At 48.5% G+C, this 26,368-nt stretch overlaps 1 protein-coding gene and 1 long non-coding RNA gene across 3 annotated transcripts; one reads left to right on the forward strand and one right to left on the reverse strand.

Annotated features, from left to right (window-relative positions):
• Positions 1 to 3,846: 3,846 nt before the first annotated feature.
• Positions 3,847 to 15,915, reverse strand: LOC120096988 (uncharacterized). The gene is made up of 2 exons (XR_005493966.1): positions 15,172 to 15,915; positions 3,847 to 4,568 (listed from the first exon to the last, which is right to left on the reverse strand). It is a non-coding gene; the product is annotated as an uncharacterized LOC120096988 (long non-coding RNA).
• Pck2 (phosphoenolpyruvate carboxykinase 2 (mitochondrial)) lies at positions 14,753 to 23,591 on the forward strand. 2 transcript variants are annotated; one of them, NM_001108377.2, is made up of 10 exons: positions 14,753 to 14,879; positions 16,772 to 17,017; positions 17,724 to 17,908; positions 17,995 to 18,198; positions 18,526 to 18,713; positions 19,022 to 19,184; positions 19,341 to 19,559; positions 21,628 to 21,765; positions 21,986 to 22,081; positions 22,973 to 23,591. In NM_001108377.2, the coding sequence occupies exons 1-10, from the start codon at positions 14,851 to 14,853 to the stop codon at positions 23,425 to 23,427; spliced, it is 1,923 nt and encodes a 640-aa protein (NP_001101847.2). In that variant the 5' UTR covers positions 14,753 to 14,850; the 3' UTR covers positions 23,428 to 23,591. The 2 variants fall into 2 exon arrangements, with proteins under 2 accessions (NP_001101847.2, XP_063130477.1); XM_063274407.1 differs by lacking the exons at positions 14,753 to 14,879; positions 17,724 to 17,908.
• Positions 23,592 to 26,368: the final 2,777 nt, after the last annotated feature.

Below are 26,368 nucleotides of genomic sequence, written 5' to 3' on the forward strand. Positions count from 1 at the left end.
GTGTGTGTGAATGTGGTGTGAGTGAGTGTATGAGTGTGTGTGTATGTGTGTTTGTGAGTGTGTGTGTGTGAGAGTGTGTATGTCAGTGTGCATGTGAGTGTGTGTGTGTGAGAGTGTGTATGTCAGTGTGCATGTGAGTGTGTGTGTGAGTGTATGTGTGTTTGTGAGTGTTTGTGAGTGTGTGTGAGTGTGTGTGAATGAGAGAGTATGTATGTCAGTGTGCGTGTGAGTGTGTGTGTGAATGTGTGTACGAGTGTGTGTATATGTGTGTGTGAGTGTGTGTGAGTGTGAATGTCAGTGTGCATGTGAGTGTGTGTGCACGCACGTGTGTGTGTGTGTGAGTACACCCACTCCCATCACTGCTATGGTTCGGTATATTTAAAAGGTTCATTTATTTATTTTATGTAGATGAGTACACTGTAGCTGTCTTCAGACACACCAGAAGAGGGCATCAGATCTCATTACAGATGGTTGTGAGCCACCATGTGGTTGCTGGGAATTGAACTCATGACCTCTGGAAGAGCAATCAGTGCTCTTAACCACTGAGCCATCTCTCAGGCCCCCGGTTCCGTATATTTTTAAAGGCTGGTTTCCACTGGGAAATGAGTTGATGAGAGAGAAACCACTAGCCCAAAGAAGTCTCTCCTTTGACTTTTTTCAGGGACGTGGTCACAACAACAGAAACTGATGAACACTAACACAATTGCTCCAATGAATACCTGAAGTAATCAACTTAATCGGAGAGAGCTCTGCTTCGGTTTGCTGCCGTGGAGATGCTAGCCAGTGAGCAGTTGGCCCTATCATTTGCCTGTAGTGAGGCAAGCTGTCATGGCACAGACACACCTGAAAGCTACTCACTGTATCACTAGGACAAGAAAAGGGGAGGGGGTAGGCCCCTGCTTCCCTCAGGGTAAACCCCAGTGGCCAGGGACGGGATAGGGCCCTGCTTCCCTCTTCCAATAAGGACACGTTTTGAACACAAGTGCCTTTGGAGGACATTGGTTTGGTTTGGTTTGGTTTGGTTTAGTTGTCAAGTCAGGGTTTTTCTGTGTAGCCCTGTCTGTCCTGAAATTCACTTTGTAAACCAGGCTGGCTTTGAACTCATAGATCCATCTCCCTCTGCCTTCCTAGTGCAGGGCATAAAGGGATGCACCACCAGGCCCAGCTTTGGAGGACATTTGAAATCCAAGCTTTTCTCTCCACACATTTGAAGGCCTAGGCCAGATATCACAGCTCCCCCATCCCTGGGTCTCTTTTTATGAAATATTTTATCAAATAGAAACATTACTCTTCACCAGGCTCCATTGCTTGTTTTCTTAGAAGAAGCAGAAAATTTAAGGCCAGGAACCAGCCACAAAAAGGAAATAGGGATGTTGAAAGAAAGGAAGCCCCCGCGTATATCCTGGTGGAATGAGACCAGGAAAGAGATCCTAGAGCTTCCCAAAAGGAGAAAGGTTGGCAGCATTGAGAGTAGCCCCTTCCATGCCTGCTCTGACCTAACCAGACACTTGCCCCCACCAGGCAGCTGTCATATCTATCCTGATCCTCTTGTTTACTGGAGGACTCAGGGGAGAGGTGGGAGAGCTAAGCTGCTAAGGGGTGAAGGGAGTCAGGCCAAACAAGCTCAGGAAAGCTGAGCCCTTCCCGGTTCAGGCCAGGTATCACTCACTGGGGAAAGGGTTGGGGCATGGTGGGTGGGCTCAGCAGAGAGCTGTGCTGACCAGGGGAGACCCAGGAGGCACAGAGCATCCCAAGCACCGCAGGGAAGACTTGGAGGCTAGGAAGTAGATAATAGCACTAAGGACAGTTGCATATCAGAGAAAGGGGACTAGGGACGAGACAGATGAGCCGTCTGTGCTCAGTGGTAGGGGCTATTCAAACCCCAGCACTCAAACAAAAAGTAGAGGCACATGTAGGTTACATATGCTGTAAACACAGAACTGGGGAGGCCAAGGCCGGAGCAGCGCGCAAGTTCAAGGCCAGCTTGAACTACAGAAGAAGGGAGGAGAAGAAAGACAAAAGAAAGGGAGAAGGGACCACAGAGGTGACACTCTAAGGTGTCACTCACCCCAACCCCTCTGCTCTGCACACTGATTTTAGAATCCTGGAAGACTAGGTCTCAGTCCTAATTTTAATTTTGGTTTTGCTATGTGGTCCAGTCTTTCTCAAAGGTTGCATCCTCCTGCCTCACCCTCCGGAGTGCTGGCATTACAGATGTGCACATTGTTACCCTTGAGGTCACCTCTAATTCTCTTCTGTCCTTCCCTCTCCCTGCTCCCCTCTCACTGACCCCCTTGGTGTGCCCACTAAACATAACTGACCAATATCTATAAACAGTTATTGTCCTGGGCATAAAGGATACTCAGTGAATTATAACACTGGCTGTCCATTCATGACGTTTGTAGATTAATGGAACAGAAACCACACTACTGGTTAGGCTACTGGTTCTCAACCATCCTAATGGTGCAACCCTTTAACAGTTTCTCATGCTGTGCTGACCCCCAGCCATACATTATTTTCATTGATACTTCATAACTCATCTTGGTATTGTTATTGGTCATAATGTAAATATCTGTGTTTACCAGTGGTTTTAAGCAACCCCTGTGAAAGGATCCTTTGACACCCCCCCTCCACCAAAGGGGTTGCCACCCACAATCACTGCTTTAGACCTACTCAAGAGTAACTTCTACCCTGTGCCTTCTGATTTAGAAGATCCATTCTGGTCTTTCTATGACTGAATATACCCCGTGGTGTGAAACATCCACCCTTCTCTGGCCCGGACCCCTGGTTCCCAAGAATCATACTCCAGGTGTCCAGAAATTTCCTGTACAAAGAGTTCAAACCTGCTTCTAGGGACCACGTAGACTTTTTCCCCTAGGATTGCCCTTCCATGGCTGGACCTCACTACTGATACACAAGCCCCTCCCTGAGTGGCGGCCCTCATCTAAGAGTTGCCTCTCCCACAACACCACATCCTGGACAAGAGCCCCAAGGACTCTAAGTAAACACCAAATTTAAATAAACCCTTCTATACCACTATGAAGTGTGTATGTGTAAATAGAGAAAAATTAAAAACAAATATGTATTACTTCAAATGATTTATATTTTTTAAATGGAAGATTTAAAAGATGTTAGTACATGACAGGAAAGCACTCTACCACTGAGCTCTTTTGTGGGGAGGCATGTGGTGCAAGGGCAAGGTTTCACTAAGTCGTCCAAGCTGGCCTTGAACTAATGGATCTTTTTAGGTGGCCACCCAAGTAGCTGGGATTAAAGGTTCATATCATTTGGTCTGGATGGATTATTCATTTCACATATTTAAACACAGAGCTTGTGGACAACTATTTGTACTCTTGCCCCAGGCAAGACTACTACATTTAAAAAAAATACACACGGTTTGGAGAGATGGCTCAGCAGTTAAGAGCACTGACTGTTCTTTCAGAGGACCCAGGTTCAATGCCCAGAACCCATAGGACAACTCACAACCACTTGTTAACTCCAGTTCCAGGGGATTTAGTGCCCTCTTCGGGCCGCTGCAGGAACTGCATGCAAATATACAGTCAAAACATCCTTATACCTAAAATAAAAATAAATTTTTAAAATCATTCACACACGCATTATATCTTGAAATTGAGAAATATCTAACTATATTACCTGGGCTTTCCTGGGACTTCTTTTCCATCAAAGAAGTGGAGAATATCTATATAAAATATATATATATATAAATATATATATATATATATATATATATATATATATATATATATATATAAAATCAATCACCAGGCCATCCTCGTGACTACAGATGTAACAAACCCTTCGAACTGAAATGCCATAAAGAAGGGCAGGATGCTGCAAGATTTTATTTCATGAAGATGTAATATTTGTTTGTTTATGTATTTATCCAGAGAAAGAGAGTAGATAAAAGAACAAACTTCAGACAGTTCTCTCCTTCTATTATGATGGTCCCCGTGATTAAACACAGGTTACGTATTATTAGCCTTAGTGGCCTAAGCCTTAACTTATGAGCCGTCTCTCAGGTCCGTGAAGATGTAACCTGGTAGGAGTTGTTGCGGGCATCTTTCTGGAATAATCATTCCGACACCCATGTGGAAGAGAGGAGTTGTCACTGCTTGAGGAAGGTCCTGAACGGCTTCAACCCCAGGATCTAGCTTATATTCTCATTCTATACTCTGAAACCACAGGGTGGGGTGAGCAAGTAAGGGTTCACGGAAGCATGAGTGGCGTTCAGTGGATTGTTCCAGGCCATGGCCCACTGCTTCAGCTATTTCTCCAGGTCCTTCTGTCCAAGGAAGCAAGCGAAGTCGAGTTAGGTCATGCAGTGCTGTAGCTAAATCAATCAATCAATCAATCAATCAATACCTAGTCATTGGTCTCTCCTACCTTATTCTACTTACTTCCGAGGAGGGGACAGGGTGCCTACAGAAGTCACATTAAACTAAGACCGGTCAAATGACTGAACCTGGATATGGGACGAGGGCAGGGATCCCAGGCCGCGAGGCTGACACAGTTCTGAAGCAGACAGGATGGGACACGGAATCACAAACCTGGAGGCCAACGAGGAGAGCAGAGTGGGCTCAGGGTTAGAACTGGCGCTTAGACATATCCAAGGAGTTGGGGGTCGGGGGAGTATTGAAAACTGGTATCTGCATGGAAGTCCAGTAGAGTGGGGTGAGGCAGTTTTCGGCCACAGACACTCAGCAAGGGCCATCTAGTCCTTCCCTCACACTGAGTTTGACTGCCAGGGACTCTGCAGGTAAACATGTAGCCCCCAGCCTCTGCCTGTCCCTACTTGGATACAAGTGGTTTATTGGGAAAGACTTTCTGGAAGGGTGAGAGAAAGAGCTAGAGAGAGGGGGAAAAGTTGAATTATGTTGCAGATGAATCAATGTGACCACGGTCGGGAGGGGGAGGGGCTGAGGTGCTACAATAGACCTGAGTTACCCTGAGTTGAGGCAAGGAGGCAGGCTACCGCTTCCTTATAAGGACCAGACACAGGACACGTTGTCCCAGGAAGGGACATTGCATTTGCCAACACAGTCCCCTGTGGCCACAGAGTGTCCTTAACTATGTACAGAGTGTCCCCTTACCTACACCTCTCTTTGGCTTAAGTAGGCACAGCAAAATCCTTAATAACCAGTTTCCTCTGCCCTGTTTTCAACTCTCTGTGGCCAAACGTGGCCCAAAATTATTAAGTTAGTCTTCTGGGTTGTTTGTCCATTTGTTTTCGAGGCAAGGTCTCACTCTGTAGCCCAGGCTAGCCTCCAACTTAGGGTGATCTTCCTGCCTCAGTTCCTGGGTGCCAGGATTGCAGGTGTGAACCACCAAGCTGAGAAAATTCAAAACTCCGATACTGCATTGTTCTCACTCGAATACAAAGTGTCCCCCTGGGTTTATGCGTGGTGGAAGGGGGTGTCAATTTGGGGGAATAGTTGGGATCTAACCAGTGGATTGATGACTTGGTGGATCCCTAATCCGATAGCATTATCAGAAGGCCGTGTAAGTAGGAGTGTCGTCGGGGATACATCTTGACTTGACCCCTCCTGCATTTCTTTTTTTTTTTTTTTTGGTTCTTTTTTTCGGAGCTGGGGACCGAACCCAGGGCCTTGCGCTTCCTAGGCAAGCACTCTACCACTGAGCTAAATCCCCAACCCCTCCTCCTGCATTTCTTACTTTCTGCTTTCTATCTGTCCTAAGGTGCCGCCTCCTTTATTTCCACACCCTCCAGTCACCACAATGATCTGTCTTGCTTTGGACTCAGAAGCAACCATTGGCCATGATGGACGATAACCTCTGAGCTAATGAACCATCCCTGCCATTTTGTCGTGTCAGATATTCTTGTCACCGCACTAAGGAAAGTATCTACAAATGCCGTTCTGAGCACTGACAAAATCTCAGAGCTTCTTGCCCTGCTCCAGGAAATGAGTCACCCCAGTCCGTGTGTCCACGCTGTTGTGTGTACTTTCCAGTTAGGTCGGTTGGTAGCTGTCAGTTAGCAGATGGACCGTTCTATTGTCATGTTACATGTGATTCCTTTATTTTATTTACTAATAGCCACAAGGTGTGAGAGTCATGAGGCAGGCAAACCACTCTCCCTCTGACATGTCAACCCTCTGATGTATCATCAGATCAATGGTGGCCTAACCCTATGTCATATTTCGTCTCACTCTGTGGGCATCAAATCATCCCACACCATAGAAAGAAGGGTAAAATAAGACCCTGAAAGACACTAGAAGGTTAGGCATGGTGACACACACCATTAATCCCAGCACTAGGAAGGCAGAGGCAGACAGATCTCTGTAAATTTGAGGCCAACCTTGTCTACCTAGTAAGTTGTGGGCCAGCCCATGATACATAGGGAGACCTTGCCTCAAGAATAAAAGAAACTCTGTTCCATCCAATAAAAGAAAACAGCTTCCTTCATAGTAGGCTGCCATAAGTATTCTCTTATTATTCTCTTTATTTTCTTTTTATTTGTTTGTTTGAGAACTTACTACGTAGATCACGTTGGCCTAGAACTCACAGAAACCAGCCTGCCTCTGCCTCACGAGCGCTAGGATTAAAGGCACATGCCACAGGCAGGCCCTGCCATCTGCCTAAGGTCTGAGCTGACTAACTCTGCTCCCATTCAGGCCAAGATCCAGCGCTCTGAGTTGATCCACCCCAACACTCGCTCCAACCACAAGCTACTGGAGTTCATGAAGAAGCTGATCCTGCAGAACCAGAGCTGCAAGACCACCATGACTCTGGGCAAGATACCCAAGAGGATGGTTCAGTACTGATGGTGTGTCAGAAACCAGAAACCTTGAGCCAAGCCAATGACTCATTACAATGGATATTTTCATATAAAGCTGTTTGGTGGGGGGGGGATATACTGTGTGACACACTGAGGCTTCCAATACCACCATGATGAAGGACTACGCAATGGAGAGGTGGGGAAGATGAACTAGAGGCGCGACAGCTGTGACAGGTGTGAGAGAAGGCTGAGGTCGATGGAGGAACATTGTCACCCAGCAGAGTTAGCAGCCTAGTATGCTGCAGCCTGGAGCTTACCCAGACCCAGCGCCCTGGCTCTGAACAAGTGACAGGATGTCTGTGATGAAGAATGCTTCATTTCCTGGATTGGACCTCCTTGAAAGTCCTCCATGATCCTAACTTCCCCTAGAGACCATGCTGATATCAATGGTCTGTACTACTGCCCCAGGCCATGATGAAGCCCAAGTACCATGTGGATGTCCGTGATCCAGGCTGCTACCAAGGGCCATGTCTGGGTCCGTGGTCCTGGTGTGGCTGGGAGCCATGTTGATATCCATGGTTCATGTTACCACCTAACGTCACACAGATGTCCATGGTCTGTGCCTTGCCTGAAGCCATGTCATTGTCTGTGGGCTGTGTTGCCACTTGAGGCCATGTTGGTGTCCATGGCCGGTTCTTTGGCAAAGGGCTGTATTGATGTCCATGGTCCATGATGCCACCAGAGTCCAGGTGGAGGTCCTTGTCGTGTGCTGATGCTGATGCTGAGACCATATGGATGCCCGTGCATGGTCCGTTCTATTGCCAAGCATCTGGTAAAGGCACAGGATCTGTGTTCCTGCTGACTGTGAAGGGCTAGAAAGCTATTTTGGGGTGGCATTGTTGACTACAGGCATAAGAAGAATGGACACAGAAGGCTTTTGTAACAACTCCTACCCCACAACCCCCACTAACAGTAACATTGTAAAAAGAAAGCCATCAGCCATTAAGTTAAGAGAACCAGCTGATATTCCAGAGGTCCTGAGTTCAAATCCCAGCAACCACATGGTGGCTCACAATCATCTGTAATGGGATCTGATGCCCTCTTCTGGTGTGTCTGAAGACAGCTACAGTGTACTCTTAAATAAAATAAATCTTTAAAAAAAAAAAAAAGGCAGCCAAAATAACTATGGGAGAGGGAAGAGGGGAAAGACAGTAGGAGCCAGGGGGTCAAGGACACCACAAGAAAACCCACAGAACCAACTAACCACAGGGGCTCACAGAGACTGAACCCGCATGGCTCTAACCTAAGCCCTATGTTAAGGTTGTGTAGCTTGATCTTCTTGTGGGAGTCCTGGCAGTGGGAGCGAGAGCTCTCTGACTCTTTTGCCTGCCTTTGGGACGTTTTTCCTCCCACTGGGTTACCTCATTCAGCCTTAATATGAAGGGAGGTGCCTAGTCTTAGTACAACCTGATATATCATGTCGGGTTGAGATCACTGGAGGCCTGCCCTTGTCTGAAGGGAAATGGAAGAGTGGATGGGGGAAACTGTGAGGAGAGGAGGGACGGGAACTATGGCCAGGATGTAATTTATGAGAGAAGAATAAATATAATTTTTGTAAGGATGCTGAAGTGTAGCTGTCCACAATCAATGGCTCCTGATGGGAGTGCAGGTGGGGAAGGACTCAATTTTCTTCAGGGAGCTGGCCACAGGGAGCTGGCCACAGGAGCTGGCCTGGCTGCAGTGACTGTACGGGCAACACAAACTGGACATTTTTATTTCCTGTTTTATTTTTTCTTGGCTTTTAAAAAAAATTTTTTTAATTCTTTGTTTCTTCTCTTTTGGGGGAGGTCACAGGGGTAGGGGACAGACATGGGAGGACTGGGAGGTAGATGTGATCAGAGTGCATGAAGTAAAATTCCCCAATAAGGCCTACTGGCTCTCTCATCATTTTTAGCCTATGTATGTCAGTGGGTGTATGTAGCATATGTACATACATTTTCACGCGTGTATGCGTGTGTGTATATAGGTGCATACCTTCATTTATGCACGTGGAGGCCAGAGGTCAGGGTTCAATGTTTTACCTACTTGCTCACCTTATGTTTTAAGACAAGGTCTCTCCCTGAACCTGGGACTCACAAAGTCATTTAGACTGACTGTCCAACAAGCCCCCAAGAGCCTCCTGACTTTGTCTCCCCAGCCCTCAGATCACAGTCGTGTGCCACACAGCCCAGATATGAGCATGTGTGTGTGTGTGTGTGTGTGTGTGTGTGTGTGTGTGTGTGCGCGCGCGCACGCACGCACGTGTACACACAAGGCCAGAGATGAGCATAGGTGTCTTCCTCTATTGCTCTCCACACTACTTTTTGAGAAAGGGTCTCTCACTGAGCCTGGAATTCGTAGGTTGGCTAGACCTACAGCCAGTGAATGAGGGAGCTTCCTGTCCCTGCCTCTCAGCACTAGGATTAAAGATGTCTGCCACCAGGGGCTGGGGATTTAGATCAGTGGTAGAGCGCTTACCTAGGAAGCGCAAGGCCCTGGGTTCGGTCCCCAGCTCCGAAAAAAAAAGAACCAAAAAAAAAAAAAAAAAGATGTCTGCCACCAAACCCAGATTTTTACCTGGGTTCTGGGGATCCAAGTTCAGTTTCTCATGTTTGCTTGGGACTTTGACCATCATCCTCAGTCCCTTACTGCTTTAATATCAATCACTTACTATGAATACTTACATATCAAATTTTATCATAGATATATGTCTGTGTAAGAAAAATTGCAAATGTATATGGAATTGAATACTTGCTAAGTAATGGTTCCTTTCCTCTCTCCCTCTCTCTCTCTCTCTCTCTCTCTCTCTCTCTCTCTCTCTCTCTCTCTCTCGATGGAAGGGTTTTCAAAATAGGGTAGCATCAGCTGTCCCAGAACTCTGTAGACCATGCTGGCCTTGAACTCACAGAGATCTGCCTACCTCTGAGTCTGGAGTCCTGGGATTAAAGGCTCAGGCCACCACACCCAGCTACTGTGAGAGATGTTTTCACTATCTCTCTTAGATAAATTGGGACTGTTCTCAACTCCAGCCAATCTGTGAGGCATCCAGGGAATAAACCTTGATTGTCCCTAAGAAGGAAAAAACAAACAAAAAAACGAACCAGAGATCAGAGCAAGGCTGGTCACAGCCCGCCCCCTGGTGGTACTGCTTTCACACAGCGCCAGCTGGCGGCGCAGGCTGGAGTTGCTGGGGATTGAGGAGCAGGCAGGGAGCTGAGGAAGAGGCTGGGGATTGAGAAGCAGGCTGACCAAGTCGGGGGCAAGCAACGATAGTGGGGAAAATCCTACAGCATGTCCTTGCTCCGTCTCCCTAAGTTAGGAATGAAGTTGTGAGGGATTGGGGATTTAGCTCAGTGGTAGAGCGCTTGCCTAGGAAGCGCAAGGCCCTGGGTTCGGTCCCCAGCTCCGAAAAAAAGAACCAAAAAAAAAAAAAAAAAAAAAGGAATGAAGTTGTGGGGAAGAACTGCAGAAATGCAGGTCTTGCTGGGTGTGGGCTACGTACATATATAAATTCCAGCTCTCGGGAGGCAAGGCGAACCTGTTCTACACAGCAAATCCAGGCCAGGCAGGCTGCATAGAGAGAAACTGCCCCCTCCCAAAAAAAGAATGCGGGATCATTCATTCTTTCATACAATCACCATTGGTCAAATGACTATTGTAGGAGGACACTGGTAGGGGACAGTTTAAAGCAAGATTCAGTTTGCTTAGATTCTTCTCCCTAGAAAGCAGAGAAATGGCAGTTAGGCAAGAAAGGAGGTGGAGGTAATCAGATAGCTAGGGGCCAGATGAGGGACTTTAAGCCTATGCCTAGTCTAAGATTCTTCGGATTCCTCCTTTTTCCCCATTTGTTTTTTGAGATAGGGTCTAGCTCACAATAAACTAATGAAATAGTATAAAAAAGGGTTGCAGGGAAGAAAACAAGACCTGGATAACTAGAGTCAGAAAGACTCGGAGCCAAGTTCCATTTCTCCAGTCAACCAGATGTGCAACTCTGAGCAAAAGACTTAACCTTCAGTGTCTACATCTGCAAGATAAAGCTACTGTGGACTGAATGATATGTGTGCCCCAGCTGCTAGCACAGAACTTATCACACCATAAATACCAATCCTTTCTCTATACAAGGTGACACCGTACACAAAGACAGATGGGGCATTGAAAGGCACAGTTCAAGAAGGGCCTTAGAAGTAATCAGGTAAATCCAGGTGAAAGATAAGCTAAAGTGGGGCTAATTGGGTAGAACCATTCTAAAGGTTTATATGAGCACACTGTAGCTATCTTCAGACGCACCAGAAGAGAGCATCAGATCCCATTACAGATGGTTGCAAGGCACCATGTGGTTGCTGGGAATTGAACTGAGGACCTCTGGAAGTGCTCTTAACCACTGAGCCATCTCTCCAGTGGTCCTGGTATGGAATTAGCTATGGAGGATTAGAAAAAAATCCTTTAGTCTGACTGAGATGCCCCCACCCCGGGGCATTGTGGTAGATGATGATACCATTCACTGAGATAAGGAATCAGATGAAACAAGATTGTAAACAAGATGACTTTCAAAGGGTCAGCCATTCTGACACCAGCGTGAACACCCTGAGCCTACCATGTAGTCAAGGAGTAACATGGGGATGGCAAGGTGAATGTGGACAGTTTTGATGCAGGAACCAGAGGACGGGGTGTGGCAGGTAGAGGGTACAGGTCTATATGCATGAAATTAAATGCAAACGTAATGGGGATGGGAAACACCGGAAGCCAGCTACAGTGTTGGCCTTAGAGGCCATCTCTCTCTTTATACGCAAAACTCTGAGGAGACTAAAAATCAAGATTATTTGTTTTCAAAGTGGCAGAATCCGCTTAAAATAAGCTTAAATGAAAGAATAGATTCACCCATTCTTGTAACAAGAATATAGGCTTTCTGTACCACCTAGTTCCAGAAACAGCCACTATTTCATCCACAAAGTGCCAATCTAAGACCTGAGACCTGATAGTAAAAGTTAGAAAGGATGAATTTGGTTGTATTGGTACGAGGTCACCAAGGCTACCTTCAACTCTAGTACAGGAGATATTGATGACATCAGTGACCCCTCAATTGACCTCAACTACATGGTCTATGTATCCCAGTATGATTATTCCCATGGCAAGTTCCATGGTACAGTCTGGGAGACAAGTGGAAAATTTCCCAGGAGTTAGATCTCTCCAACATCAGCGGGGTGGATGCTGGTGCCCAGTATGCTGTGGAGTCTACAGATGTCTTCACTGTCATGAAGAAAGGTGGGGTGACTGGAAGGATGGAGCCCAAAGGGTCATCATCTCTGCCCTCTCTGTTTGTGATGGTGTGAACCAGGAGAGGTACAACTCATTCAAGTTTGTCACCAATGTCTCCCACACCATAGTCTGCTCAGCAAACCCCAGGCCAAGGCCACCCATCAGGGGATTTATTATCACCATCCTCTAGAAGACCTTGGATGGCCTCCTGGAGACTTTGTGTAATGGCCATGGGCTACCCAAAACTTCCCTTCATTCCTGGTACACATTTAAGTCCTCGGCCACGACTGCGGACAAAGGTCGTGCCTGAGCTGAACAGGGAACTCACTACCATGAGCTTCTCTTCCTACTTCCACTCTGCATCCTGGATCTGACAAGCTGCCGGGAGAAAACTGTCATTTGGGAGACAACAAGAGGTGGTGGCTGGGTGTGGTGACTTCCCAGCACTTGGAAAGCAGATTAGATCTCTCAAGGACAGTTTCGTCTACATAGTGAGTTAGTTCCAGGACAGCCAGACTACATAGGGAGACCTTGTCTCCAAAGTAAATACGTACGTGCAGATATACATATATAAGAAGGTGATGAGGCAGGCGTTGGAGGGCTCCTAAGGGGCATCCTAGGCTTATTTAGGGACCAGTTGCCTCTTGAGACTTTAACAGCAACATCCATTCTACTTTTGATAGTGGGGTTAGCATTGTTCTCAATAACCACTTTATCAAGCTCGTGTCCAGGTATGACAAATAACTTGGCTACGGCAACAGAGTAATGGACCATTTAGGTCCACACAGTGCTCCAAGGTCCACATGACCTCCAAAGAATAAGAAACCCTGGACCACCTGACCCAGCAAGAACAGGAGAGGAAGAGAGCCCTCAGCTGTTAGGGAGAGCCTGCTCTAACTCAAGCCCCACTACACTGCCCCTCCCAGTCTCCATCTTAACTCCCAATGGAAGGGGCTTCAGAAGCCCTTAGATGCCTCAATAGAGTCCACTGTGGGAGGCTAGGGGACATCTACTGATCTTCATCTCCCTGCTCTGCTCCTGTCTCAGGCAGGTTCGTGTTTTGTGTTACCAAGCCAACATCCAACAGAGCCCAACTTAGACTCTACGGGCTCAGCGATCCAGCAGAACATGAGCTCATGTCCAAAGTTTAGAAAAAATCTCAGACAGGGATCTCATGGCCCATCTCTGTGCATCCTGATGGCTGTGGTCAGGGTGTCAGCCACATGAACTGTCCCTAAGAGAAGCAAGGTCAGACCCACATGACCTGATGGTTCTCCAAAGAGAGTCTCAGTGTTGTCACCAGAAAGAGGATTCTGAGCAGCTGTTCGCCGTGGATGTGTTGAGTTTGAATTGCTGCATCATTTGGATTGGAGATAACCAATCAAGTTGGAGTGACATGTTGAGAAATTACACGAGGACTTTATGATAGTGGCAAGATAAGGGCAAATACGCTCTTTGGAATTAGGTGGCGGTGGGCTAGGGTATGTGGGAGGGATTAGAGGACCAAGGATGTGTCTGTGAGCCTGAAAGACCCCAATTTCATGGTGCTAGAGGAAACTCCCTTGATAAGCTGGAGGGATGGAGACACCCACTCATCTCCAAGTGTTTAACCCAGAATTGCTCCTGTCGGAAGGAAATATGGGGACAAAGTGTGGAGCAGAGACTGAAGGAAAAGAGACTGCCCCACCTGGGGATCCATCCCATATACAGACACCAAACGCAGGCACTATTGCTAAAAGGTGCATGCTAACAGGAGCCTGATACAACTGTCTCTGAGTGGCTCTGCCAGAGCCTAAGAAAAACAGAGGCAGATGCTTGCAGCCAACCATTGAATGGAGCACGGAGACCCCAATGGAGGAGTTAGGGAAAGGACTGAAGGAGCTAAAGCGGTTTGCAACCCCATTGGAAGAACACAATATCAACCAACCAGAGCTCCCAGAGCTCCCAGGGACTAAACCACCAACCAAAGAGTACACATGGAGGGACCCATGGCTCCAGCCACATATGTAGCAGAGGATGGCATTGTCCAGCATCAATAGGAGAAGTCCTTGGTCCTGTGAAGGCTCCGTGCCCCAATGTAGGGGAATGCCAGAGCGGTGAGGTAAGAGTGGGTAGGTGGGTGAGAGACGGTATAAGGGGTTTGTAGAAGGGAAACCGGGAAAGGGGATAACATTTGAAGTGTAAATAAAGAAAATATTCAATAATTAAAAAAAAAAGAAGCTGGGCAAGGACAACTGTTTGGTTCTGTTAGTATTTGAGGACTAAGGAGAGCTTAGCATCTGGGACCCTGGAAAAGAAAAGCCTAAGGCTAGGAGATCTCTGGAAAAGCAAACCTAGTCCCTGAGGTTTTAGGTGTCTTGTTATCCTGAGCTCCCCACCCCTGGTCTCATCCCTCATTCTTAGCTTGTTTGACATTTGACGTCTCCTAATTGCCTTCTCTAAGGAGCAACAGCCTTCAAAGTTACATCAGTATCCTTGCAGCGTGGCGGGTCGTAGGGCACAGCCTCGGAGTGGGCGGATCCCAAGCTGAACTCAGGCCTCCAATGGCTTGAGGGTGTGATGACCGTAGGGCGGAGGCTTCCCAGAGCCGGAGCCTTGAGCCCGGGCTAGTGAGCCGGCCTACAGATGGTCGAGAGAACCAGCTAGGTTCCGCCCCGGCGACTGCCCGCCTCCTTTTAAGCACCTCCCGCCCAACCTCAGCTCCCTCTGGCTTTGCCACGCTTCTTCCTTCCCCGCCTTCCTTGACTCCCCGACTGCACTGGTTCCTGTGGCCATCCCGCAGCGCCAGTCCAGGTGCCATGGCTGCTATGTACCTCCCCGGCCTGCGGTGAGTGACCCATAGCACGGGGCCCACTCCGCGCTCCATCTTCGGGGCTTCCTCCGCTTGTTTCCCATCCTAGCAGGAGACTGGCAGGGCGGCTGTTCACCAGTCTGGGTCTCATGGTGGTGCATCCTTCCCCACCTCTTCCCGGTCCCATCCCCAGCCGTGCCAGGTTTCCCACCCAGCCTATGTGCTCTCCCCCCACCTCACCTCGCCCACTGGTGCGCTGTTTTCTCTGCCACTCGCAACCTCCTCCCCCTTCTCTGCCTTCCTGAGCCTCTGCAAATGCTCTACTTACCGGATGTAATTGTTTCAGACTGGGGGCTCCCAGTCCACCCTTCAGTGTGAGAAGCCATTAAGGGCTTGAGGCCATAGGGCTTGAGGCCCCAGGGTGCCGAGCTCAAAGCTCCCTAAAGAAGGTAGAAGGTAAACATCATTTGCAGCCTCCCTGAGAACGGAACCTGGCTTGACGCCCAGTGAAGCCTCTGGGGACTAGGAGGGAGGGAGAGAAGGAAGGAAGCAAGATGGGAGAAGGAAAGCAAACTGCCTTCTTTTTAACTTGGCTGGCTTCCCCTGGTAGGTCCTGGACCCCCAGACTTGTCCTGGCTGGCGCCCCCCCCAACCCCCTACAACCGGGTCTCCTCTCTACGCCCCTTTCTCCATGGTCTGGGGCATAGAGTCTGAGCTGACTCCTTATCTCTCCCGCGCAGGTTTTACTTGGTTAGTCCATGTGAGAGTGGCCTGTGCAGGATAGAGAGAAGGTCCTTCTTAGACTTAGAGACCTGCAGGAGAATGGGGGTGGGCCTGGGAGAAGCTGTGCTTCACCTAAGACAACTGGAGCAATTCCCGGAGGGCAAAAGCTTTCAAGACCATGTCTTTAAAATTAATTTCTCAGGGAAACTCTCTTGGGCAGAAAAACACACAAAGAGACCTACCTTGCTGTGCCCCCATGCCCTGGGGCCACACAAACCATGCTGCCTTTTTTTTTGTCTTCTGGAAAACACCCCACCCAGGCCCAAACTCCTACATCCAAGAGCTTCATTTTTCCCCCTTCCCAGGCAGTGTAGCCTGTGGTCTGGGCTTCCCGTCCTCACTTGTTCTGACCCCACCAACAACCCCTCTCTTAGGAGAGCCAGAGAATTCACAGACTCAACCCATCATGGCCTACTATGGGTTTCTGACAGGTGAGGCCTCACACATGAAAAGGGTAGCTGTGTCTCTCTTCGATGGTGGCCTTTGCTATTTTGGGTCCAGGCCCATCACAGCAGACCCTACCAGCTTCCAGGAGCATAGCAGGAAAAAAAAACGACCTAAGAGACCCTGCACTTCTGGAAATCTAGGCATGGACCCTTAGCCAGTGGCACGATTCTTCTTGATCCACCTCTCGCTTAGTTAAAACATCCTTATCTAATCCACCCTTGTTGACCCAGATGAACGGATGCATGGCCTGAAACCCCAATATCAGTTGTCTTCATGCGAGAACCCTAACGGTAAAGCCTAGCATTGGAAGAGGGCTTTACCATCTCCAGCTATGCCTTTCATTTGAGACCTTTCCACCAGAGGAGAAAGACGAGAATAGCTGTCGTTTTAACATAAAACCTGAAGGGAAAGAACATGCACGAGCTTCTTAAAGACCACTTATGAAGCTCTCGTTTGAGCAATTTCTTCACTCTTGGGCCAGAAGCTTGACTACCTCTCCTCCCTGATAGGAGATCCATACCTCAAAAAGGCCACAAATACAAGTAGCCTGAACTCATTCCACATACCAATCATAACCTGGTCTCTCGGTGTCTGCGACCAGACACGCATTCTCCAGAGGCATGTCTTTCTGCCCCTGGCCGAAACTTGACTCCCATGATAGCCACTGGTTGGTTGCCTCCCTGTTTTGACTTTTATAGGCTTAGCTGGCACAGGCTGAGGCCCTGGTGCCGGTCACCATGCCGTAGCATCCAAACCCTGCGCGTGCTCAGTGGAGATCTGAGCCAGCTGCCGGCTGGGGTTCGAGACTTTGTGGAGCGCAGTGCCCATCTGTGCCAACCAGCAGGCATCCATATTTGTGATGGGACTGAGGCTGAGAACGCTGCCACGCTGGCCCTGCTGGAAGAGCAGGGTCTTATCCGGAAGCTCCCCAAGTATGAGAACTGGTAAGCCTTAAAACTGGCAACCCCCAAGATGGTTACTACTTGGTCTGAGGTCTCCGTGGGTTCACCACGACGAAGATATTTCTAGACCCTACCAGTGGAATGGGCCAGAATGGGAGCTTCAGGGGAAATGGAGTAGCAAGTGAATGTTTTCACATTAAATAAAAACATTGATATGAATTTACATATTGGAGCTCTGATTTTGGAAGGGGCCTGCCCACTGCTTACCTCCTACTTCATGAAACATTTTCCAGGGGTAGACACTCCTAGGCCGTGCCTTGGAGAAAATATCTCTTAATGAAATAAAGCCTAAAGGATCTAAACTGCAGTCGGGTAAGAAAAATTAAGGCCAGCAGATCTGGAGTCAAAGTTGGACTTAAAATGTAAATGGCCGGGGGTTGGGGATTTAGCTCAGTGGTAGAGCGCTTGCCTAGCAAGTGCAAGGCCCTGGGTTCAGTCCCCAGCTCCGAAAAAAAGAAAGAAAAAAAAAAAAAGTAAGTGGCCAGGCTTAGAGGAGCTGGCCTTTAACCGCAGAGGGCAGGTGTATCTCTGTGAGTTTGAGGCTAGCCTGGTCTACATAGTAAGTTTCAGGACAGCTGGAGTTACATGGTGAGACCCTGCCTTAACAAAAATGTAACAACAAAAAAGTAAGTCTGGGGATAAGTGAAATCTGCTAGCCACCACTTCCCGGCAATCCTCTCTCCCCCAGCTGGCTGGCCCGCACAGACCCCAAGGATGTGGCACGGGTAGAAAGCAAGACGGTGATTGTAACTTCTTCGCAGCGGGACACAGTGCCTCTCCTGGCTGGTGGGGCCAGTGGGCAGCTGGGCAACTGGATGTCCCCAGATGAGTTCCAGAGAGCTGTGGACCAGAGATTCCCAGGATGCATGCAGGGTAACAAGTCAGGAACATAGAGGCAGGGGCACTGAAGATAGGACTGGGTTTGGAACCCTTCCTCCTAGCGACATCTTCCTCCGCAGGCCGCACCATGTATGTGCTTCCGTTCAGCATGGGTCCCTTGGGCTCCCCGCTCTCCCGCATTGGAGTGCAGCTCACTGACTCGCCTTATGTAGTGGCAAGCATGCGGATTATGACCCGCCTGGGGACACATGTACTCCAGGCCCTGGGAGATGGTGACTTCATCAAGTGTCTGCATTCGGTGGGCCAGCCCCTGACTGGACATGGTAAGTACCTATCTAGGACACTGAAACCTTCTTCCACTCAGAGGGAGCCCCAAACCTTGCCCACCCACAGAGAAATTGTGGATGTGAACGATTGCTCCCCAAGGCCCAGGGAAGCATTCTGGACTGGAGCGACACCGTTTGGCGAACAGAAGTCAGTCCGGGGTCTGACAGCACAGAGGCTGATGGGTACTGAAGAAGGGGGCTTAGCTACCTCTGGGCGTTCCATTGCTTCCACGTGTCTCTTGAGTCAGTCCTTGATCCCTTCAGTCCCTGGCACCCTGGTTTCTGATGCCGGTGCGGGAAACACTATGACCCCATTGTCTCCAGGGGATCCTGTGGGCCGGTGGCCATGCAATCCGGAAAAAACCCTGATTGGCCACGTGCCGGAGCAGCGGGAGATCGTCTCCTTCGGCAGCGGCTATGGTGGGAACTCCTTGCTGGGCAAGAAGTGTTTTGCCCTGCGCATCGCCTCTCGCCTGGCCAGGGATGAGGGCTGGCTGGCAGAACACATGCTGGTGAGGGCCTGGGGAGGAACTGCGAAGCCGTGGAAAGGGGAATGGGCGGGGAAGCCTTGGCACTCTACCTCAGCCTTGCCTCCTTCCTGCTAGGTGCCAGGATGGGGAGCCTGAAACCTGACGTTTTAGCCCCAGGCTGCTAAAGTGCCATCCCAGCCCTTGTGGCAGGGCAGGACACCTGCTTAGTGGATAAACATTAGTGTCCGTTTCCTGCTGCCTACCCCATGACCCGCTAGCTGTCCGTATCCGTGCAGAATACGCCATGAGTCTTGGTGACTTGGTTCTATTCCCTCTGTCTCCCAACACAGATTTTGGGCATCACCAACCCCGCAGGGAAAAAGCGCTATGTGGCAGCTGCTTTCCCCAGTGCCTGTGGCAAGACCAATCTGGCCATGATGCGGCCTGCTTTGCCAGGCTGGAAAGTGGAGTGTGTGGGGGATGACATCGCCTGGATGAGGTTTGACAGTGAAGGTGATGGGCCCTTTTCCTGAGCAGACAACATGGTCCCATACCTCGGGTAGCCTAGCAACTGCAGATCTCCCACATCAGAAAAAAAAAAAAAAAAGATAGAGGAGGACTTCCTCCAGCCTCACAGCTTAGCCTTTCCTAGTTGGTCTTTCCTTTCAGGTCAACTCCGGGCCATCAACCCTGAGAATGGCTTCTTCGGGGTGGCCCCTGGTACCTCTGCCACCACCAATCCCAATGCCATGGCCACAATCCAGAGTAACACTGTCTTCACCAATGTGGCTGAGACCAGTGATGGCGGTGTGTACTGGGAAGGCATTGACCAGCCTCTTCCACCTGGTGTCACCGTAACCTCCTGGCTGGGAAAGCCATGGAAACCTGGTATGTGGTCCCAGGGCTCAGCACTTTTTTAGAATATGGACGTGTGTTCTGCCGACAAGTGCGTCTGCACCCTATGCGTGTAGTAAACAGGCTATCAGATCCCCTGGATTTGGAATTACAGATGGTTGTGAGCCACCATGTTGGGACTTGAACCTGTGTCCTCTGCAAGAGCCGCCAGTCTCCAGCCACAACAATTTTAATGACAGAAAACTCTCTACCACCCTAGCTTTTGGTAGTTTCCAACACCAGGCAAGATCTCAGTTCAGGTCCCTGATCCATTCATTCATCATTGTTTGGGGATCTGAGTAATTGTTGAACGTCCCTTTCAGTTTTCCAGTTTTCCATCCAATTGAATGGGGTTTATCTTGGCTCTCATCCACTAGGATGTGGAGGAGTAACACCTATAAGGAGTTTAGCATGTTGTCAAATTCGTAACGCTTGTCAATAGTGACTATAAGCTGGGCAGGCTTATGTTGGAGGACATTTGGAGAACTGTTAAAGGAGGAATTGGGCAAGTATCATTTGACCCATTGGGAAAGAAGGACCCTGTCTCCTCTACCGACATCTCCTGTGTTCCCCTGTATAATAGCCTGTGTCTAAAGTTGTCCTACCCTTCTCATCCCTCCCTATGTTGTAATCCTTCATGAACTCAGGCACTTTATTTTAGAGGCTGCTTTTCCCAAGCCTGTCATTACCAGGGTGCCTAAGAGACCCATCCCTCCGCCGCCATCCGTCTGCCTTCTGCAGTTAAAGGAGAAGAGCACTGTGGAGGAAGAGCTTGTGGCCACTGAAGCACAGACTTGAGTTTTGCAGGCTGGCCTCATAGTCAGCCTCCTTGTTTCATTAGCCTTTATTTTCCCTGACACTATCATTAAGTCGCCCTCAGATTCCCCATCCAACTGAGAAATTTAAAAAAAAAAAAGATAATCTTCCCTACAGGCTAGCTTCCCAACCCTCCCATCAACTCTGAATTAACTGATACAACTAGAGAGTCACGGTCCTAGGCTGGGATAGACGTGTCAGCCTATGGCTCCCACTCCCTACGTCCAATCTGGTCGTCTTCTTCCACTGGAGAAGGCACCATGCCTGAGCCCCCCCCCACCCAGTGGTGCTCACACATGAGCTGCTAACTTGGCTCCCAGCTTCTCACCAGCGTACCTGAAGGTACCAAATGCTCTGGGCTGCTCAGCTTTTGACTGACCATGTTACGTTCCTGATTGACTTCATGCCCTAACCAACCCCATTCTGTTAGGGTCCAAGCAAGACCGGAGAAATCACCAACTGTCCGTTAGCCTTAATGTCAATCACTGGACTGGTGAGATGACGCAGCATGCTAAGGTCCTTACCACCAAGTCTGAGGACCTGAGTTAGATTCCCAGAACACTCATGGAGAAAGAAAACTGAACAAGGAGTCCTCTGATTTCCACAAGCATCCCGTAGCAACCCCTGCCCCCCAACACAATAGACAAATAAATAAATGTGTAATAAAAGCAATTTCTGTTGGCATTTTGATGGCTCAGGACATTGTCTTCCTGGTTAGTTCATAGGAAGCCATCGTTTAAAATATTGACCTGACATGCTCAGAGTTTTATGTTAGGTTTCAGAAAGTTAGATTTGGTAAGTAATAATCCTGTAGCTAAAAGTTTCTGGGAGGTTGGGGATTTAGCTCAGTGGTAGAGCGCTTGCCTAGGAAGCGCAAGGCCCTGGGTTCGGTCCCCAGCTCCGGGGGTGGGGGGGAGACTTGGCCAATACTAAGTACCCAAAATGCCCTTGACCCATCCCAACCCTTCTTCCACAGCTCTCTAGCAGCCCCATTACTGATAAATAGCCTGACCTTTGTGGGAGGATGTTCTGACCCCTTCTCCCTTCTGCTTTACGACACGAGGTTGTAATTAGCTGACGAACCCATGCTGGAGATAGATCCCCTTGGTAGCGTACTTGCCCTCTGTGTGTAAGACCCTGGGGTTAAGTTTCAGCATCATGAAAGAAAAGCTCAAAGAAAGTGTGTGTCCGTGTTGAAAGTGGGCATAACCTTGGAAGTAATGGCATTTTGCATTTTTTCTGCCAGGGGACAAGGAACCCTGTGCGCATCCAAACTCTCGCTTTTGTGTCCCGGCTCGCCAGTGCCCCATCATGGACCCAGCCTGGGAGGCACCAGAAGGTGTTCCAATTGATGCCATCATCTTCGGAGGCCGCAGACCTAAAGGTAAACAGTGTGGGGGGGGGGGCACTGTGCCTTTGTAGTAAAGTCCAGCTCTACAGTCAAGCTCCCACCTCCCTGTACTTAAAACTCACAGGACCGCTCACTCGGGACCTCCAGCTGCTGTCCAACCACGTCTCCCATAGTGAATGCAGAATGTGCGAGGGTGAGGGGTCTGAAAATGGGAGAAGGAAATTGTCTGTAAACCTGTTCATTGGTGTTCCAGGGGTACCACTGGTGTATGAGGCCTTCAGCTGGCGCCATGGGGTGTTTGTCGGTAGTGCCATGCGCTCTGAGTCCACTGCAGCTGCTGAACACAAGGGTAAGTTTCCACCATCCACTGTTCCCCGCCCCTGTCCACTGTTTCCCTTCCGCCGATCCCCTCTCCTTACTCTCCCGGAAGCTTTTTCAGAACTGTTAACTTTTTTTTCATTTTTTTTTTTTGTATTTTTTTTCATCCTCGAGTATTTCTTATTTACATTTCAATTGTTATTCCCTTTCCCGGTTTCCGGGCCAACATCCCCCTAACTCCTCCTCCTCCCCTACTATATGGGTGTTCACCTCCCCATCCTCCCCCCATTACCACCCTCTCCCCAACAATCCTGTTCACTGGGGGTTCAGTCTTGGCAGGACCAAGGGCTTCCCCTTCCACTGGTGACCTTACTAGGCTATTCATTGCTACCTATGAGGTTGGAGCCCAGGGTCAGTCCATGTATAGTCTTTGGGTAGTGGCTTAGTCTCTGGAAGCTCTGGTTGCTTGGCATTGTTGTACATATGGGGTCTCAAGCCCCTTCAAGCTCTTTCAGTTCTTTCTCTGATTCCTTCAACGGGGGTCCCGTTCTCAGTTCAGTGGTTTAATGATGGCATTCACCTATGTATTTGCTGTATTCTGGCTGTGTCTCTCAGGAGAGATCTACATTCGGCTCCTGTCTGCCTGCACTTCTTTGCTTCATCCATCTTGTCTAATTGGGTGGCTGTATATGTATGGGCCACATGTGGGCCAGGCTCTGAATGGGTGTTCCTTCAGCCTCTGTTCTAAACTTTGCCTCCCTATTCCCTCCCAAGGGTATTCTTGTTCCCCTGTTAAAGAAGGAGTGAAGCATTCACATTTTAGAACTGTTAACTTTTTACCCAACCTCTGACAGCTGGACACAGGACACTCTTCCCTTCCTGAGAAAGGAAGGTTCCTTACCCACCCTCCTCTCTGTCCTAGGAAAGACCATTATGCACGATCCCTTTGCCATGCGACCTTTTTTTGGCTATAACTTCGGACACTACCTGGAACACTGGTTGAGCATGGAGGGACGAAAAGGTGCCCGGCTGCCTCGTATCTTCCATGTCAACTGGTTCCGGAGAGATGAAGCAGGCCGCTTCCTGTGGCCAGGCTTTGGGGAAAACGCTCGCGTGCTAGACTGGATCTGCCGAAGATTAGGAGGAGAAGACAGTGCCCGAGAGACTCCCATTGGGCTCGTACCAAAGGAAGGAGCCCTGGATCTCAGTGGCCTCCGAGCAATAGATACCAGTCAGCTGTTCTCCATCCCCAAGGACTTCTGGGAACAGGAGGTTCGTGATATTAGGAGCTACCTGACAGAGCAAGTCAACCAGGATCTGCCCAAGGAGGTGTTGGCTGAGCTCGAGGCCCTGGAAGAGCGCGTGCAAAAAATGTGACCTGAGGCCTTAGGCTAGCAAGAGCGCAGCACCCCCATCTGGGTAGAGGATCCTAAGGCTCACAGAAAACGTGAACAATTTGACATTAAAATGTGTGAGTGTTGGGAGGCCAAGCCACAGACCTCCTCCCATGCTGTCCGATAAGAGATGCACACTTTGCTACACGTGTGTTGTTTTCACTTCCCATTTGTCCTCACGGGCTTCCTTCTTGTCAGTCTCGATGCTGGCTCACATAGTAGGAACTTCTGGAAGAAGGCATTATTCTTCTGAAGAAACGTAACCTGGTATAGTGGTGCATACCTTTTTTAATCCCAGAGGCAGCCGGACCTCTGGGAGTTTGTGTCCAGCCTGCCTGGTCTATATAACAAGTACCAGGTCAGCCGGGGCTATATAAGTAAAACCCAGTCCCCCACACACGCAAAAAAAACAAAAAACAAAAAAACAAAAACAAAAACCACAAAGGCCACAGCACAGTAGACTGCTCAGAGTTAGGGTTAGTATTTTTGTCCCACACAGACGTACAGAAGCCTCCTTCTCCAGAGGAAGCCACTCCAGAACCAATTTCTTCCTCCTGGTTTCCTCCCAGTTGCCTGGGAGGAGCCACACTTCTTTATTTTTTACTTGAGACAAGGTCTCATGAAGATCAGGCTGGCTTCAAACTCACTGCAGCTAAAGATAACTGTGAACTCCTGGTCCTCCTCCCTCTACCTCAGACAACTGTGCTGCTAGGGCCAGCTAGACAACTAACATTTCTAGAACAACTGTCTGTATTCTAGGCTCATTGTCAAAGGACCATTTTGCAGCTCAAAATACAGAGCAGGGTTGAACAAAATAACATGGCTTCAAATCCTAGCACTTGGAAGGACCCTAATCACAAAGCAAGAGAATTGTATATAGTGACCCTGTCTACCAAAAAGAAAAAAAAAAAAAAAGAAAAGAAAACACAAAGCAAAGAAGTATCCAGTGAATGGTCCCGAATCTTTGTGTATATGGGCAGCAGGGGGTTATTATAAAAAAGGAAAAGATTGGAAGTTCAGAGGGAAATGGGAAATAGGACAAGGGGAGTGGATTGGACCAAATGACGTAGATACATAAATTTCCCAATAATAACACTGTGAGGTACTTTTTAAATAGGCTGTTGGAAAAATGGCTCAATAGTTAAGAGTGTTTACTGCTCTAGAAGAGGACTCGAGTTCAGCAGCCACACTGGGCGGGCTCAGCTCCTGCAGCTCCAGGAGATCTGACAATCCTGACATTCACAAGCCCCTCATATGCACATACTCAATCTTTGAAAAAGAAAAGTGGCCTAGGATGTAACCCAGTGACAGGTTCCATTTCCCTGCGCAGCAGAAAGCAAAAGAACACAGGCCAAGTAACTTGTCAAAGGCAAAATCATAAGCAGGTAGAGTCACCTCTCTAAATCCCCTGGGGACCAGATCCAGCTGCACAGCCTCACCCACTCTGGGGCAGTGAGCTGAGCATGGTGGCACACACCTTCAGTCCCAGGACTCGGGAGGAGTTCTGGCACAGCCAGGATGACAAAGAAATTCCCTGACTCTAAGAAGAGAAAAAGACTCTACATGATACTAATCTTTGGAATAAAGTTCATTCGGTAGCAAGATAACCACTTAGTTTCTGAAATAGATTATGAGGGACTGAAAAAGCTCAGTAACTGTCTCCTCCACTTTCAGAGCCCCAGAATTCAGGTCGCAGCACCCACAATGCGTGGCTTACCACCTATAACCCTGGCTCCAAGTCTTTGAGGGTTCCAGTACATATATGGCATACACTCACATAGACACATGAATTTAGATTTAATTTTTGTATGTATATCAATGTAGCTGCCTGAATGTGTGCACACCACATGTATACTTGGTACCATGAAGGTCAGAATTGGATGCTCTGGACCTGTGAGACAACATGGATGCTGGGAACTGAACTCGAGTTCTGCTCTGATAGAGCAAGAAGTGCTCTAAGCCACTAGCCATCTCTCTAGCTCATTAATAAGATGTTAGAAAGTAAAACAGGAGCAACCGTCCCACGTGAACTGGAGCGTTTGCTAAGGAGAACGTCCCTGCTTAGGAACAAGATGAATATATGAACTTAGAAAATGAAGAAAATCTTCAAATAAAATTGGATTCCTGGAAAAGCCTTCAGAAGAAGCAACTGGATGAGAAGATGCTGAGTGTCCTCCAAGAAAATTCTGGAAAACTGGCCAGGGAAGAAAGGTTCACTAAAGGTCAGAGTGGACCACAAGATAGAACACAGCAATAGAATACACATCCCATAAAAATACAACTGGTAGAAGAGGCGGGGAGGGTTGATCAGATCCTGAGTTACAGCAAGGTTATAGCAACTAAGGTTGCTTAAGGATAACATCACAAAAGAGCTGAAGGGCCAGGTGTGGTGACACCGGCCTTTAATCCCAGCACTCAGGAGGCAGAGGCTAGAGAACCTCAGAGTTGGAGGCCAGCGTGGTCTACAGAGCTAGTTCCAGGATAACAAAAGCTGAGGCCTAGTCTCAAAAATACAAAAACAAAAACAAAAAAAATACAAAAACAAAAACCTGATAGATTTTTAATGCTTTCCAGTTTTAGCACAAAGAAATGATGTTTGAAAGGAAGTTCATCCTAATTTGAACATTACACAGTACATATGTGCATCTAAACATCATGTGATACCTCACGAATATGCATAATCTTATGTCAAAAGAAACGGTATAATTTAACAGTCGATGCTCATCTTCATAAGCAGCGATGGGTAACTGACACGATGCCCTTTGCACACAGTGGCTCTACCCCTTCATCTGTAAAATGGGAACATACCTCAGTGTCGTTGGGATGACCGAGTCAGTAGAGTAAAGCACTCCAGCTAGCAGCAAAAACCAAACCAACACTCTAGACAGCCTCAGCTCCTCTCCACGCCAATGATTAGAGTTGGG

The sequence above is a fragment of the Rattus norvegicus genome, chromosome 15, assembly GCF_036323735.1.
Source record: "Rattus norvegicus strain BN/NHsdMcwi chromosome 15, GRCr8, whole genome shotgun sequence".
In the NCBI taxonomy this organism is placed as follows: Eukaryota; Metazoa; Chordata; class Mammalia; order Rodentia; family Muridae; genus Rattus; species Rattus norvegicus.

What these genes read in the sequence shown, in the direction of transcription:
- Pck2 (NM_001108377.2), top strand. Translation starts at nt 14,851, where the DNA reads ATGGCTGCTATGTACCTCCCCGGCCTGCG. An exon ending in CGGAGGCCGCAGACCTAAAG is followed by an intron (nt 21,766 to 21,985) that starts GTAAACAGTGTG and finishes TTGGTGTTCCAG; the next exon opens with GGGTACCACTGGTGTATGAG. An exon ending in TGCAGCTGCTGAACACAAGG is followed by an intron (nt 22,082 to 22,972) that starts GTAAGTTTCCAC and finishes TCTCTGTCCTAG; the next exon opens with GAAAGACCATTATGCACGAT.